This window comes from Lutra lutra, chromosome 15 (assembly GCF_902655055.1).
Source record: "Lutra lutra chromosome 15, mLutLut1.2, whole genome shotgun sequence".
Classification (NCBI taxonomy): Eukaryota; Metazoa; Chordata; class Mammalia; order Carnivora; family Mustelidae; genus Lutra; species Lutra lutra.
The window spans coordinates 19,460,092-19,478,356 of record NC_062292.1 but is presented as its reverse complement, the minus strand read 5'-3'; the positions used below and the strand labels follow the sequence as shown (position 1 = coordinate 19,478,356).

Here is an 18,265-nt window from a genome sequence, read left to right as displayed (position 1 = left end):
GAAAAACCTGTCCTCTGAAAACTACCAAACATTAATGAAAGAAACGGAAGATGACACAAAGAAATGGAAAGACATTTCATGCTCATGGGTGGAAGAAAAAATACTGCTAAAATGTTTGTACTACCCAAAGCATTCTACAGATTTAATGCAATCCCTATCAAATTCCAACAGTATTTTTCATAAAACTAAAACAATCCTAAAATTTGTATGGAACCACAAAAGACACCAAATAGCCAAAGAAATCTTGAAAAAGAAAAATGACTCTGGAGGTTGTCAAAACTCCAGATTTAAAAAGGTGCCGTAATCAAAATAGTATGGTACTGGCACAAAAACAAACACAAATCAACAGAAGAGAATAGAAAACCCAGAAATAAACCCACAATTAATTAATCACAGTCAATTAATCTTCAATTAATTAATTAATTCAATCAATCTTCAGCAATGGGAAAAAGACAGTCTCTCTTCAACAAATGGTGTTGGGAAATACCAACACCAAAGAAGCTGGGCCACTTCCTTACACCATACACAAAAATGAATTCAAAACAGATTAAAGACCTAAAATCATAAAAATCCTAGAAGATGGCACAGGCAGTAATTTCTCTGACAGCCACAGCAACATTTTTCTAGATATAGCTCCTGAGGCAAGGGAAATAAAAGCAAAAATAAATGACTGGTACTACCATCAAAATAAAAAGTTCCTGCACAGTGAAGCAAACGGTCAACAAAACCAAAAGACAACCTACTAAATGGAAGAAGATATTTGCAAATGTCATATCTAATACAGGGTTAGTATTTAAAATATATAGAGAACTTATACAACTCAACACCCAAAAAAATAAATCATTCTATTAAAAAACAGGCAGAATGTATGAACAGACATTTCTTCAAAGAAGACATACAGACGGCCATCAGACACATGAAAAGATGCTCAGTATTACTCCTCTTCAGGGAAATGCAAATCAAAACCACAATGAGATAGTACTTCACATGTTCAGAATGACTAAAATCACAAACACAAGAAATAACAAGTGCTCCAACAACGTGAAGAAAAAAGAGCCCCCCTGCACTGTCGGTGGTAACGTAAACATAATGTAAAAATTCCCACTGTGGAAAACAATATGGAGGTTCCTCAAGAAGTTAAAAAAAAGAACTACCCTATAATCCAGTAATCGCACTACTGGGTATTTATCCAAAAAACACAAAAATGCGAATTCAAAGGGATACATGTACCTGTTTATTACAGTATTATTTATGAAAGCCAAATTATGGAAGTAGTCCAGGTGTCCACAGATAGATGAATGGAGAAAGAAGATGTGGTATAAAATAATAAGTAATGGAGTATCATTCAGCCATAAAAAAGGATGAACGCTTACCATTTGCAACAACATGATGGAACTAGAGTACAATCCTAAGCAAACTAAGTCAGTCGTAGAAAGACAAATACCATATGATTTCACTCCCATGTGGAATTTAAGAAACAAAACAAATGAGCAAAGAAAAAAAAAAAAAAAGAGCAAGACAAACCAAGAAAGAGAATGTTAACTATAGAGAACTGATGGTCATCAGAATGGGGGTGAATGGGGGGATGGGTATAATGGGTGACAGCGGTTAAGAATACACTTATGATGAGCACTGAGTAACGTACAGAAGTGTTGAACCCCTGTTAACTATACCCATGTTAACTAAGATTAAAATAAAAACTTAAAAAATAAAAAGGAATGCCATATTTCCTATCCTACCTGTGTCAAGACAACACACCCCTCCAAGAAAACAAAATTCCTCCTCGAGTATTATTTATGAACCTTATACTGAGAAAGCCAGTGCTAATTATGCACCTTCACTAGACTCAACATTTTCATTGTGTCCCTGAGCTGCAAAGTTACAAATAATGTATTTACTGTGCTCCCACATATTAGTTAAAAAATACATATAAGTAGGGGCGCCTGGATGGCTCAGTGGGTTAAAGCCTCGGTCTTTGGCTCGGGTCATGATCCCAGGGTCCTGGGATTGAGCCCCATGTCAGGCTCTCTGCTCAGCGGGGAGCCTTCTTCCTCCTCTCTCTGCCTGCCTTTCCACCTACTTGTGATCTCTGTCAAATTAATAAATAAAATCTTTGAAAAAAATTCATATAAGTATATACAAGATATCTTATACTTACAATCATATGTCTAAAGGTTGTTTTCTTATTCCAAGCAAGATTTGCTTATAAAAATGAAATATCATTTCAGTATGCTAACATCTGCCTAATGAGGATACCAACTTCCTATCAAAAAATTTTATTGAGTATACAATAGGAACCGTTTACAAATAATCTGCTTCCACTATAGGCTGTCAGTAAAAGAAGATAATGTAAGTCTAATAATGTCTCATGTCTTGCCAATTCTGTGGCAGGCTTCCATTGATAAACAAAGATCAAAATTTTACTTTATATTTTTACATACCATAATCTAAGAATGTTTAGAAAAACTAAAAATTCAAGGACTAACGAAAGTGCAAAAATGTAATAAAAACAATCTGACATAGGGACACCTGGGTGGCTCAGTTGGTTGGACGACTGCCTTCGGCTCAGGTCATGATCCCGGAGTCCCGGGATCGAGTCCCGCATCGGGCTCCCAGCTCCATGGGGAGTCTGCTTCTCCCTCTGACCTTCTCCTCGCTCATGCTCTCTCTCACTGTCTCTCTCTCAAATAAATAAATAAAATCTTTAAAAAAAAAAAAACAACAATCTGACATAAATGTTAAAGCATTCTGAAATTCAAGGAGTTTTGATTCCTCAGTATGACAAGAGTAGAGATGCTCATTCTCTGCACTGTTAATTCTCTCCTAAAGTCTGAAAGGCACACATTAATGACAAAAATAATCTTGCTAAATTGAATTGATGAAAAGACAGCTAAATGGAAAACACAACAACCTGAAGATATCTATCTAGTATTATTCCTCTTCTATAAACAAGGAAATTTAAGTTCTTCAATGTGAAGTAATTTGTCCACAGTCCCAAAGCAATTAGGTACAATTAAGTACAAACTTAGTTCTTCCTGACTCCAAAGTCCAATCATTTCTACTTCTTTCAAATTAGAAAAAAAAAATGACTTAAAAAGCTAACACAGATTCTGTCAATTAAACACTAACATTTAAGTCATCTAGCCTAAATTAAAAGATTTGTTCAAGTAGAAAATAAATTCTACCTGAGATTTTTAATCAAAAGACCACACGAAGTAAAATTCATATTCTAGTACAGTGGTCAGCCTGTGGGTGAAATTCCTTCCTCCACTCTGAATCCATTTTCATAAATAAATTTTACTGGAACACAGTCAAGCCCCTTCATTTTTATACTGTCTATGGCTGCTTTCTGCTACAAAGGCAGAGCTGAATAGTTGAGACAATGACCACATGGCCCACCAAGCCTCCAATATTTATTATCTGGCTCCTTTACAGTAAACTTTGCCTCTCCTGCTCTAGGGAGTACGTGATCAAAAAATGAGAAGTAAAGTATCTACAAGTTCCCAAACCAAATAGTTTTCCCATATAGGGAACCATCAATAACAGTTTTCTCAGGGAAATGATCTATTTTTATTAATGTAGTAATCCTACCACAAAGAGAACTATATTAAAAAATACAGTGTCACATAACAAACAGTAAAGTTACTATGTGCAGGCCATGCTATTTTTTGATGGACTTAATCTATAAACCATTTAAAACCCTGTTAGGGTTATACACTATTACCTACTAACCCTTCCTTTTTCCTGTGTACCAAAAATACCCATTTAGACAGGTGAGAGGGTTAAACTGAGAATTATCATCTCGCAAGAAGACAAATCCCTATCCCCCACCACTACACAATTTTCTTTTTCTTTTTTTCTTGTTAGAGGGTTGAGGGGCAGAGGGGGGAGAGAGAAATCTTAAGTAGGCTCCAAGCCTGACAGGCAGAGCCCAACACTCAGAGGCTGACACCGTGTTTGATCCCACAATCCTGGGATCATGACCTGAGCTGAAATCAATAGGACGCTTAACTGACTGACCACAAGGTGCCCCACAATTTACTTTTTTTAAATAGTATATAATAAACAGGAAATTAAATCAACAGATGTGTAGTCTCATAGCAACTGCTTCCATTAAGTATTAGTACGTAATTGGCTATCTTGATTATTTCATAAAGAAAAACTACTACATCTCGACTGACCTACTGGTTTTGTTAAAAACCAATAATGTTAAAGTTTAATCTTATAGTTTATAGCCAATGCCTATATAAAGAGAGAGTTTTAAAATGTTTTCTCTTGGTAAAAGATTTTGGCAACATGAGTTCCTTTTTATTCTTACTTTAAGCTGAAGGAATTAATGAAAATAATGAACCAAGAATTCAAAAATGAAAAATCATGTCTTCAATAATAAAATAGCACTATTAAATAGTTACAAAATACAGAGCTTTCAAAGTATTAAACACATCGTGTCACTTCTTTATAAGAGAAATTAAGCACTTCTATCAAGCAATAAAAAAATCATTAAAAAGCGGGATAAAATTTGAAACATTCCGTGATAAACAATGCACTGAAAGCTAACAACCTGAAACAATATTCTTGGAGACAACATGATCATCAAAATCTATAAATATACCCAATGTATTTAATGTACTAGGTACTGAAATAGCCAATACTCAATATAGCACTTATTACTGTCAGACACTGTTCTAACGGCTTTAGATAAATTATTTATTCCATATTATGAACTATTATTACCCCCACTTCATAGATGAAGAAACCCATGGAAATAGAGGTTAAATCACACGTCTTAGGTCATCAAATTAGTAAGTAGTAAAGGTAACATTTGTACTCCTCAACAGTTTGGTTCCAGAGCCTAACTCCTAACCATTACATCATAGTTCCTCTTATACAAGACAGCAAGAAAAAAACAACTGGAATGTTTAATGGTAATAACCCACAGAACTAGGGCTTTCAATATTTAAACATTTTGCAATGATTTTTATAATGCCATTAGAGAAAAAAATACTAAAATTAATGTTTATCTTCTTTTTTTTTTTTTTAAAGATTTTATTTTTATTTATTTGACAGAGAGATCACAAGCAGGCAGAGAGAGAGGAGGAAGCAGGCTCCCCGCTGAGCAGAGAGCCCGATGCGGGGCTCGATCCCAGGACTCTGAGATCATGACCTGAGCCGAAGGCAGCGGCTTAACCCACTGAGCCACCCAGGCGCCCCAATGTTTATCTTCTTTAACAAGTATCTTGATTATACACAGCACTTATGTTAACAATGCAAGGTAACATATACAGAATAATCTTTCTTAAGAACACACATTAAGGTTTGTGGTTTAAAATACAAGGTATCTCCAAGGTTGCCCAGGTAGCTCAGTCAGTTAAGCATCCAACTCTTGATTTCAGCTCAGGTCATGATCTCAGGGTCCTAGGATCAAGCCCTGCAGGGAGTTTTGCTTGAGATTCTCTCTCTCTCCCTCCTCCTCTGTCCCTCCCCCCATGTGCTCCTTCTCTCTAAAATAAATACACCTTTAAAAAAATTAAATAAATAAAATAAAATACAAGATCGCTCCAAAACAGGTAGACAGGGTAGAAGATTCCTTCTACCTGAACTTCTAAACCCGTTTCTTCTATGAGCAGAACAAAGGAAAATAAACCAACATCTTCTAAACTCACAGCTGCTAAAGAAAGGTGAATCAGCTTCTTTTGTTTCAGGAGGTAAGGCTAGAATATATTTCTTTTTCTGAAATTTAAATAAAAGCCACAGCAGGTTTTATTTTAAGTTAATTTGTTTACTTATTTTCATAGAGTACTAAGAAGTACTTGGGATAATAAAAGTATTCATCAATTATAATTATAAATATAATAACCTAATCATATTCATTTGTGCAAAACAGTAGGCCACATACTTAAGGTGAGTATAAGCCTACACATGCATGCACGAAACACATGATCTAAGTAGAGCTCTAAGATATCACCAAGTCTCATGGTATTTATAAAAAAAAAAAAAAAAAAAAAGAAAAGAAAAATCCCATCACTGTACTGTTGAATTTCACTTCGAAAAGAACACCCAGGGAAGATGCTGCTGGAGGAGCTCTTCTCAGTAAGAGGTAACAAAAACACTTATTTGCTTTCTCTCTATGGCACTTTCTAGATTGTCATGAAGTTTCAAGTCTCCTGACATTATCCAGTGCTAAACATTTATTCTACAGTTTCTGTTATTTGAAAATGTGTATCTAGTTTTGTTAAGTGATAGCCCTGGTCTGGAAATATCAAAGGCAAGAAGGAATTCTTCTACCAGGCAGAGAAAGCGACATAATAATAAAAGTTAAGCTACATCAGTGAAGGTGGGAGACTGGTACATAAAATATAAGGTAGAAAGCCACAGGAGATGAGCTGGAGAACCAAGGCAGAAAGCAGATTCTGAGAGCCTGCATGACATGTTAGAGAGCTCAGATTCTATCTTTTAAGTAATAGGAAACCAGTGCTGAGTTTTAAGCAGGAGCACAGCATTGTCAGAATTTCATTTTTAAAAGATTACAACAGGGCGCCTGGGTGGCTCAGTGGGTTAAGCCGCTGCCTTCAGCTCAGGTCATGATCTCAGGGTCCTGGGATCGAGTCCCACATCGGGCTCTCTGCTCAGCAAGAAGCCTGCTTCCCTCTCTCTCTCTGCCTGCCTCTCCATCTACTTGTGATCTCTCTCTGTCAAATAAATAAATAAAATCTTTAAAAAAAAAAAAAAAAGATTACAACAACATGCCTGAAAGATGGAATTTATTTTATTATTTTTTTAAAAGATTTTATTTATTTATTTGACATGGAGAGAGAGATCACAAGTAGGCAGAGCAGCAGGCAGAGATAGAGGGGAGGCAGGCTCCCCGCCGAGCAGAGAGCCCGATGCAGGGCTCAATCCCAGGACCCTGAGATCATGACCTGAGCCAAAGGCAGAGGCTTTAACCCACTGAGCCACCCAGGCGCCCCGAAAGATGGATTTTATTTATTTTTATTTTTTATTTTTTTAAAGATTTTATTTATTCATTTATTTGAGACAGAGAGAGCACAAGCAAGCAGAGAGAGAGAGGAGGAAGCAGGCTCCCCGCTGAGCAGAGAGCCCAATGCGGGGCTCGATCCCAGGACCCGGAGATCATGACCTGAGCCGAAGGCAGAGGCTTTAACCCACTGAGCCACCCAGGCGCCCCGAAAGATGGATTTTAAAAGGGCTGAAACTGGAAGGGAGGAAGTGACAATACAGATGGACAGAAAAATCTAGATTCAAGAAATACGTGGAAGTAAAATCAGCGGAAGGAAAGCTAAAGCAGAGAAAACAGTCCAAATCATTCCTAGTTTGTTAGCTTGGACAGCTGGATATATGAGAAAATACAGGTGTATAAGCAGGAAATTAGAGATCAGTATCAACCACAGAAAAGCCATCAAGACCAGGGATATAGTGCTGGAGTGACCAGGACACTGATGATAGTTAAAACCGTAAGAGAAAATGTAATTTCCCTGATGGAAAAAGGGAAAAGCTAGCTTTTCATGTTTTGTTTTTTTTTTTTTTTTTTTTTTTAGTATAGCTGACACACAATGTTACATTAGTTTCAGGTGTACAACACGGTGATTCAACAACTCTATGTTATGCTATGCTCACCACAAGTGTACCTACTATCTGTCACTATACAACACTATTACAATACCACTGGTCAGATTCCCTACGTTGTACCTTTTGTTCCTGTGGCTTATTCATTTCATTACTGGAAGCCTGTATCTCTCTCTCCCCTTCACCTATTTTGCCTGTTCCCCCAACCTCCTTTCTTCTGGCAACCATCTATTTACAGGCCTGATTCTGCTTTTTGTTTATTCATTTGTTTTGTTTTGATTCCACATATAGGTGAAATCACATGGTTCCTTGGTTCCTCAAAAACTGAAAACAGAAATACCACATAATCCAATTTCTACAGAGTATGTACCCAAAGACAATTAAAACACTAATTCAAAAAAATATATGCACCCTATGTTTACTGCAGCATTATTTACAATAGCCAAGATATAGAAGCAACCCAAGTATCCATCCACAGATGAATGGATAAAGATGTGGCATGTATACACAATGAAATATCATGCAGCCATAAAAAAGGATGAGACCTTGTTGTTGGCAACAACATGGATGGACCCAGAGTACAGCATGCTGAGTGAAGTCAGACAGAGAAAGACCTATATTCATTTCTAAGGGGCAGATAACTATGAGGACTGGAAAGTGGGTTGGATTTGGTGAAATAAGGGTCAACAACAGCCCTGCAGAAAAAAGACAGTCACACTGCAGAGGTCTAGGAAACATAATAAAGAGAAGTTTAGGGGTACCTGGGTGGCTCAGTTGTTTAAGTGTTCCACTCTTAATCTTGGCTCAAGTCATGATCTCAGGGTCATGAGACTAAGCCCCAAGTCAGGCTCCACACTCACTGTGAGTGTGGAGCCTGCTTAAGAAGTTCTCTCTCCCTCTGCCCCTCATTCTACTCACCTGGGCTCTCTACCCCTCTCTCAAAAAAAAAAAAAAAAAAAAAAAAAAAAAAAAAAGAAAGAAAGAAAGAAAGAAAAAAGAAAAAGAGAGAGAACTTAAGGTCAATTAAAATGCTAGCCAGTGAGGAAAAAGGGAAGAGGGTCGTGATTAAGAGAAGTTTCTATTTTATAATGGTAGAGCCTTAAACACGTTTAAAATGAAGAAATGAAGCTAGGAGAATGGAATCGTTTGAAGACTTCAGAAAGTGAGCCCAAAACTGACAGAGCATGGTTCTGGAAGATATGGAAGGAAATGAGAATGTGATTAATAGGACAGGAGGTAAGACTGCCTTTGAAAAAGAAGGAGAATGAAATTGGAGGGAGGTAAGGTTAGATGGAAACGTACTAAAAGAATCTGGAGTAGTGTGGGGTGAAGAGGTATCAAGAGAATTCACAGATGCACTCACTACATCACTTTCAGAGATAAAGGAGGAGATCAGATCAGTATCTGAACATAAGAGGTAGATAAAATGAAGAGAATGGTGAATATCTGGGATAATTACAAAATTAATAGGAAAGGGAACCTTACCAAAGGCAAAGAAAATAATTGAGAAAAAGTTCTGCAAGCCATATGGATTAGACACAATGGAAAAATTAATATGAAAATATAGCTAGCCTTAATGATGGTAGGTCCTACTTGTAAGGAACTCAAGATAAGGTGGAAGATAAAAGACATACAGATGACTTCAAATACGCTATGGCTGAGTACAAGGATAAAGATTACATGCTTACAGTTCAACTAGAAAAAGAGAAGAGCCCATGGGAATGAGGGAGAAGACAGTGTTCAGGGCTGTATCCCTAACACCTAGAGCTATTCACTAAAATTTTGTTGAATTAATGAATGATAAAATGTGCATCATACAAGAGGCAATTTTCTGCAATGAAAAGTGATACAGAATTTAAAAAGTCTGAATGTGGGTTTCCTACATATTAGTAGTGGTATGCTGGAGATTCTTTCCAAGAAACTTCAGTTTCCTCATCTGTAGAACAGGGAAACAAACTCCCTTTCAGAGTTGCTATGAGAAATAAACAAGACAACCAGTAAGTTCCTTAGAAGAACCTAACTGAAAACTCCAAGAGGGAGGACTATAATCTGATTATAACACCAACACTTCGGTGAATACCAAATTACTTTTGCTAATCTGGTTTCTGACACAGGATCCTTTCTGAAGCAGAACAGGGGGTTGAAGATGAAAACATTCCAAGATGGGGGGTCAAAAATCCTGTCATCTACTGTCATCTGCCATATAATGCTAAATTTAGGACAATAGAAAGAGAAACTGTTTATACATCATGATGACCAAGTTCTTATTATGTACAAAAAATGAAACCAGAGGGAGATAGATCCAAGTTACAAAACAGTTTTTTTTGTTTTTGTTTTTTGTTTTTTTGCTTTTCTCCAAACAGTAGTTTTGATTACATAACTTAAACAGGTACATTTTAAATATTGGACCTGATAACAGATCAAGCAAATATAAAATACAGCAATGTTATGATAACGGATTACAGACTCTAAACTCCTCTGTTAAGAATTAACTAATAGCTTAATAATAAGAGTTCAATCATTTAATATTTGCTAGGTGCTGTTTACATGCTTTCCTATTTTATTCAATTTTTAATTCACGCAACAAATCTATCAGGTAAGTACTGAGTTTATCCCCATAATGGACAAGGAAACAGGGGCACAAAGTGGTTAAATAACTTGCCCAAAGTCACACAACTAGAAAGTGGCAGAGCTTAGTTAGGTTCCACCTATAGACTGTCCAGAGTTCTTAAGCACTGCAAAGCAAAGCAAGTCTTCTGGAATGAACTGGCTACAGGTGTCTTTGTCATGGTTATCAACTTCTAGGGGCAACAACCACTTCTCATTTATAAGCTACATCTCTGAGATCAGACACCTTCACACATTCTGTCATTATAAGTGTCATTACAAGCTGCTGTGACAACAGTTTCTAACTCACCCTGTGCTTAGAGAGGGCTTCTCTAGCATGCAATCATAGACCTATCTCTATAGGCCTCTGGGAGGCTGGACTGTATCCATGGAGACAGAGAGAACTAAGTAAGAGCTGATGCTCCCTGCACTCAAATGAACTGTTATATATGAAACCCAAAACACAGGAATTAACATACTAAAGGACAATCTATAAGATGGATCACATGACCCTAATGACCCAATGCTTATCATGAATATTCAGAGAGCCTCATATATAAACATAAATATGTCTTAGATTTATGTTAGTAAATGTTTTAAAAATTTCCTTCAACTACAAGATATAAATGCTCATGACAAAGTAAACATATGCCAAAGTTCTCATGAAGCCACATAAATTAAAAAGAAAAAAAAAATCTTAGCATTCCCATTTCCCATCCTGGACTATAGCAAATGCTTCGCAAAGTCTCTAACTCTTCCATTAGTGCTCACAGAATATGCATACTATAACATACATCTCTAAAAGGAATACAAACATGTACAAATCCCTTGTAATTTTTATCCTACCTAATATTACTTGATTTCAGATGCTCCTCTGATTTCAAGTTTCCGGTCCTCATCTGGGACTTAAATGAAACGTTTTCTCCCACAATGACTATCTGCAAGAACATCCAATTTCTCATAAGGTAGAATGGTTTAAGACATTCTAGACAGAGGAGAGGAGGAAAATATGAGTTAACCCACAATAACAGAGAACTCCTTTGAAAAAAAATTAAATTATTTTCTCTTTATTTGAAATGATTTAATGCCAAAGTCAAATGAAAAATACTTTTTTCTTTTTGTATTAAGTTTCTTGGAATACACATTTTAATATGCTGTTTTGTATATTTCTAACATTCTAGTTTTAGATCTAAGTATTATCTAATCTCCCTCTCTCTCTGAAAGCTGACTGATCTCTCTAAGGCAAACAAATACCAGTTACCCAGCAGGGTTTTTGTAGTTCCAAGGTGAGCATGCCCTGTAGAACATAGGAGCAGAATGGCTGGTGTGAACCATACTGTTTACCAATGGAAAAACATGTAAAGCAATTAAACCACAATTATAGGTGGTATGAATGATGTTTAAATTCTAAGGTCAACCAAAAAAATCAGGTTTTTAGATCTCTATTCACTCACTAAACAACGATTTGGTCATGTCTATGTACTAGATATAGTGTGAAAGACTGGATATACAATGATGAAAAAAAACAAATATGGTGCCTTCCATGGATTTAAAATATAATGTGGACATAGATCCACAAGGAAGGAGGAGGCAATAAAGGGTAGTGATTAAAAGCATGGGTGTGTGTGTCACACAGTTTGCATTTAATGGCATGCTGGGAGTAAGTCAAGCCACAGAAAAACATAGCAAAATTTCTTAGGGACATCAATTTAACTCAAAGAAATGAACAAAGTGAAGTAAATATTATTGGCTGCTGATAACTGCTTACACTTACAATTACTATGTGGCAAATTCTGTGCTAAATGTTCTACACACATGATCTCAAAGAATGCAAGTATAATGTAATAATAGTTAAGTACAGTCTTATATTCAGACTGTGCATTCAAGCTCTGCCAACAACTAGCTGTGTAACCTTAGGAAAATCATGTCTCTATGCCCTAGTTTTGTTAGAAGTTAAGAAGGAGATAAATAAATGTACCTACCTCATTGAGATGTTTTGAGGATTAAATGAGGTAACAGAAATAAAGCATTTAGGACTGTTCCTTGGAAGCCCTCAAAAAAATTAAGTATTTTTGTCATTGTTATCGTGACAGTTATTCGTCTTCCCAACAATCCTAAGATGTAAGTGCTATTATTATTCTCATTCTATAAATTAAGAAACTGAAGCTAAGAACTCACACTAATCAATTCTAGAATAAAAGACAAGGTTATTCATAATATTTAACAACAGAACACAAGTCTTAAGAGAAATTTCAAACATGCAGGAGATGCGTGTGGACTTCGTCCCCTCACTTCGAAAGCAGGTATTCAACCTCCAGTGACTTTAGTTGTACTTTAGTGGAAGACTGAGAAAATACATGATAAAACCCAAGCTCCTTAGCATAGCATGTGAGGTCCCACAGGTCCCTGCTTTATACTTTATGACCTAATAAAATTAAATTATTTTTAGTTCTTGGTTATTTTGTTTCTCAGTATCTCTACTCATGCTCTTTCACTCAACCTGGAATGCCGTCCTCCTTCCCTCCTTACCTGGTTAACTCCTTCTCTTATTTAAAACTCAGCAATTCTATATAACACCTTTGGCTTGGCCAAGCACTCCCAGTGCATCTTAACACCCACCTCTATCTTAGCACCCAGCGCTATGAGGAAGTTATTTCCTCCACTAGAGACTATTCTGCGCAACTCTGTATACCTGGTACCTGGCTATGCCTGCCAAACTAAAGTGTATGAAGCAAATTTATGTTAATTTGGACTACCTGGTCTCTCAAAAGGCCAAGACACTAAAAATTCGGTTTCTCAAACTGACAGTAGTCTCAAAAGTCTTCGAGGAAAACAATTTCTAAGGTTTTTTTCACCTGATAACCAGGAATAACATACTTCCTTCTAGGTTCAGAAAATCTACTATTTTATACAGTCCATTAGAAAAATCCATAATCATTTTCTTGGCTATCTGAAATTCAGATTGTTTTCCACACACTAGAATCTATATAGAACAATACAGTACCTATCTGTATAGAAATACAAAATCTGAGAGAGGCCTGGGTGGCTTAGTCGGTTAAGCATCTGCCTTGGCTCAGGTCATTATCTCAGGGTCCTGGGATCAAACCAGAATCTGGCTCCATGCTCAAGGGGAGTATGCTTCTCCCTCTGCCCCCTCCCTTGCTAAGTGCACACATGTGCTCTCTCTCAAATAAATAAGTCTTAAAGGAAAAAAAAAAGATAAAATTTGAAACCTCCATAGAATACGGATAAAGTCAATAACCCAAGTGCGCTGAACAAGAAATTAAGGTTAAGGCTAACAGAATTTAAATTTAAAAAAAGAAAAAAAATTTAGAGTAAACCATCAACAATTGGAAGGCTATCTCCCCCTCATCTCAATTTCTACGTTAGATGAGATATGCCAAAACAATGGTTTTCGATTCTACCAAACCCAATGCCTTTGGAGAAAAAAAAATGCATTCTATGTAACAACTCTGTACCTTATGGAAATAAAACACAAGATAATATTATATTACTTATTTAACACAGAAAAAATGAAAACTAAATGCCTTTTAGGGTAAAAAAAAAGGAAAAATAAAGGAAAGCAATTTTTAAAAAAGATTTATTTAGGGGCGCCTGGGTAGCTCAGTGGGTTAAAGCCTCTGCCTTCAGCTCAGGTCATGATCTCAGGGTCCTGGGATTGAGCTCTGCAGGGAGCCTGCTTCCTCTCTCTCTCTGCCTGCCTCTCTGCCTACTTGTGATCTCTGTCTAATAATAACTTAAAAAAAAAAAAAAAGATTTATTTATTTATTTGAGAGACAGAGAGAGCATGAGTGGGCAGAGGAAGAAGGAGACAGAACCTCAAGCAAACTCAATACCGAGCAGAGAGCCCAATGCAGGGTTTCATCTCACAACGCTGAGATCACAACCTGAGCTGAAACTGAGAGCAGGATGTTCAATGGACTGTGACTCAGTCCCAAAATGCAGGTGCCCAAAAGGAAATCAATTTTTAATAAAATTAGCATCTGAAAATATAAAAGATCAGGTATGACTACTTTTGAAGACATAATAAAGTAAGTGCTTGCACATACTTATAATGTAAGAGAAGGTTAACAGAATACCAAAGACAGAAAAACAAAAGCTAAAATATGAGTAGACACTAGAATCAAAATAAATATTAATGTAGTAACAGACTAGATTCATTGGAAAGGACAATAAGAGAAAAAAATTACATCAGGGCAACACAAGACAAAGTACAGAGTTGATCTGAAGTAAACAAGTATGTGACTATATGCTTTGAGAGGTGACATGGAACAAAAATTAGATTAAAAAAAAAAGAGCAAACAGCCTTTATATAATGTAAAACACCATACTAGTTAAAGTTAAACAAAAGTAAAGTACTACTTCCTGATGTGGAATGGGGGAATGATACGAAAAATGGGCAAGTTAATTAACTCAGCTAGCAACAAGATACCATCTGACTTAACTAAATCGAAGAATCTAGGTGTGCCTGGGTGGTTCAGTCAGTTGGGTGGCTCAGTCAGTTGAATGTCTGTCTGCCTTTGGCTAGGGTCATGATTCCGGGTCCTAGAAAAAAATCCCAGATCTGGCTCCTTGCTCAGCGGGAAACCTGCTTCTCCTTTTGCCTGCTGCTCCCCCTAATTGTGCTCTCTCTCTGACAAATAAATAAAATCTTAAAAAAAAAAAAAAACCTATAAATTATTATCGTACATATAGTACTCTCTACTTCTACATGGTCTCTGAAATTAAAAAAAAAAAAAAAGATATACAGAAGTCAAAACTGATTTTTCTACCAAAAAAAACATTATTTAGCCCATATTTCCAGACATCAGTTTTAGCTAGTCATGTTCCTTACTATTTTCCTATCTTCAGAAAGGGGTGGTATATTAAAATCAAGTAATTTAACTGGATACAGATCATGGAAGGCATATGGAAGACTGTTATATTAATGGCCCCCAATGAATCACACACCACCTGGCATCTGTACCCTTATTAATCTCTTCACATACTGACCATAGGCCGAACACTGTGACTTACTTTGGCCAACTGGACTTCACCAAATGTAACAGAAAGAGGTTGATAAGCACTTGTGCATTTGAGCCTGCCCTTTTGCTAACATCATCATCATGTTATAAAGCCAAGGATGACAGACCACTTGGAACAAGGAGACCCAGTTTTCCCACCTATCACAGTCATCTCAGCTGAGGGTCCAGACAGTTGAGTGAGGTTGTCTTGGGCCATTCAGGTCAGGCTGAGCCACTGGCTGACTGAGTCATCCAACAGAATTAACTGGCTTGGTCCAGTAGACAGCAATATAGACAGCTGTCATCAGACTTTGACCAACAACAGTTTACTGAGTGAAGGGAAAAGGGTGGGGGGGGGATAAAAAAATGATTCCTGGCCAGCTAGAAGGGTGGACTAGCCATTTACTAACAAAAGGAAGATGATACAAGTAGGTATATGGAGAAGAGTCCATTTTGGGATAACAGTGCTTGGCACATGGTATTACATAAGCTCTTGCTATTGTGCTTGGTAACAATGGTAATTCTGAGATGGTTATTATACATCCAAGGGAATGAACTGACAGGTAGTTAGAGTCTGGGGTTTAAAGGAAAGGTCTGGACTACAGATATTCATTTGGGAGTCGTCAGTATACAGGCATACTTGTTTTATTGTGTTTTGCTTTACTGTGCTTCACAGATGCTGCAGTTGTTAACAATAGAAGGTCTGTGGCAACCCTGTGTCCAGGAAGTCTACTGGTACCCTTTTTCCAATAGCATTTGCTCACTTCATGTCTCTGTGTCACATTTTTGTAATTCTCACAATATTTCAAATTGTCTCATAATATTATTATTACACTTGTTACGATATTCTGTGATCAGTGATTTCTGACGTTATTGCAACTGTCTGGGGTCACCACAAACCATTCCCATATAAGACAGCGAACTTTTTTTTTTTTTTTAAGATTTTTTATTTATTTATTTGACAGACAGAGATCACAAGTAGGCAGAGAGGCAGGCAGAGAGAGAGAGAGAGTGGGGGGGGGAGCAGGCTCCCTGCTGAGCAGAGAGCCCGATGCGGGGCCCGATCCCAGGACCCCAAGATCATGACCTGCACCGAAGTCAGAGGCTTTAACCCACTGAGCCACCCAGGCGCCCCTAAGACAGCGAACTTAATCAATGAATGTTGTGTGCGTTCTGACTGCTCCACCAACCAGCCGCTCCATCTCTCCCCCTCTCCTTGGGCTTCCCTATTACCCGAGACACAGTACTGAAATTATGCCTATTAATATCTCTACTATGGCCCTCTAAGTGTTCAAGTGAAGAGAGTCACATGTCTCTTTTTAAATCAAAAGCCAGAAATGATGAAACTTAATGAGGAAGGCACAAGGAAAGTCTAGACAGGCCTCTTGCACAAAACAGCCAACTTTTACTCTCAAAGCAAAAAGTTCTTGAAGGAAATGAAAAGTTGTGCTCCAGCAAAAACACAAGAGATAAAAGAAGCCTCACTACTGATCTGGAGAAAGTCTGAGTGGTCTAAGCATATCGAGCTGGCCACGACCTTCCATTAAACCAAAACCTAACCCAGAGCAAGGCCTTAACTCTCTTCAATTCTACGCAAACTGAGAGAGGTAAGGAAGCTGCAGAAGAAAAACCTGAAAGCTAGCAGAGGTCGGTTCATGAGGTTTCAGGAGAGAAGCCATCTCCATAAAATAGAAGCATGAGGTGAAGAAGCAGGTGCTAATACAGAAGCTGCACTGAGTTATCCAGAAGACGTAGCAAGATAATTCGTGGAGGTGGCTAAACAACAGACTTTCCGTGTAGACAAATCAACCTTGTATCGGAAGAAGATACCATCCTGGACTTTCACAGCTAGAGAGGAGAAGTTAATGCCTGGTTTCGTAACTTCAAAGTACAGGCTGACTCTTTTGTCAAGGGATAATGCAGCTGGCAACTTTAAGTTGAAGCCAATGCTCATTTCCCATTCCCAAAACCCCAGGGCCCTTAAAACTATGCTAAATCTCCTCGGCCTGTGTGCTCTATGAACGAAACACCAAAGCCTGGATGACAGCACATCTGTTTACAACACGGTTTACTGGTATTTTAAATCACCACTGAGACCTACTGCTTAGAAAAAAAGAGTCCTCTCAAAATATTACTGCATAATAATAATAATAATACACCTGGTCACCTAAGAACTCCAATGGAGATGGACAAGATTAATATTGTTTTCATGCCTGCTGACACAACCATCTTTTCTGTAGCCCATGGATCAAAGAGTAATTTAGATTTTCAAGACTTTGTATTTAAAAAATACATTTCAGGGGCACCTGGGTGGCTCAGCTGGTTAAGTGTCTGCCTTTATTCAGGTCATGATCCCAGGGTTTAACCTGGGATTAACTCCTGCATTGGGCTCCCTGCTCAGCAGGGAGCCTACCTCTCCCACTGCTTGTACTATCTCACACTCTCTGCCAAATAAATAAATAAAATCTTAAAAATAAATAAAAATTATTTTTTCACAACACTATAGCTGCCATTGATAGTGAGTCCTCTGATGGGTCTAGGCAAAGTCAACTGAAAACCTTCTGGAAAAAATTCCCAATTCTTGATGCCATTAAGAGCATTCAAGATTCATCTGAAGAGGTCAAAATATCAACATTAACAGCATTTGGGAAGAAGCTGATTCCAACCTTCAGGGATGACTTTGAGGAGCTCAAGACTTCAGTGGAGGAAGTGACCGCAGAAGTGGGCGAAAGAGAATGAAAATTACATGGAGCCTGAAGATGTGAGTGAATTGCTACAATCCACTGATAAAGCTTGAATGGATGAGGACTTTCTTCTTACGAGTGAGCAAAGAAAGTAGTTTCTTAAGATGGACTCTGCTCCTGGTGAAGATGCTTTGAAGACCGTTGAAATGACAAAGGATTTAGAATATTACATAAACTTAGCTGATAAAGAAACTGCAGGGTTTGAGAGGATTGACTCCAATTTTGGAAGAAGTTCTACTGTAGATAAAATGCCATCAAACAGCATTGCATGCCACAGAGAACTCATCTGGAAAAGAGTCAGTTATT

The 18,265-nt window shown here is 37.5% G+C and overlaps 1 protein-coding gene across 9 annotated transcripts in view; it reads right to left on the bottom strand.

Moving 5' to 3' along the window:
- SMG7 (SMG7 nonsense mediated mRNA decay factor) overlaps window positions 1–18,265 on the bottom strand; it is a 95,218-nt gene that overhangs the window by 45,925 nt on the left and 31,028 nt on the right. For 4 of the 9 annotated variants that reach the window (XM_047705687.1, XM_047705686.1, XM_047705689.1 and 1 more), the window contains exon 1: window positions 11,038–11,168. The exons of 2 other annotated variants lie outside the window; for them this stretch is intronic. In XM_047705687.1, coding sequence (XP_047561643.1) covers window positions 11,038–11,153 — 116 coding nt within the window. In that variant the 5' untranslated portion in view covers window positions 11,154–11,168. Of the gene's footprint in view, window positions 1–11,037; window positions 11,177–18,265 lie in introns of those variants that run through there. 3 more of the 9 variants (XM_047705684.1, XM_047705688.1, XM_047705693.1) reach the window with 3 other exon arrangements.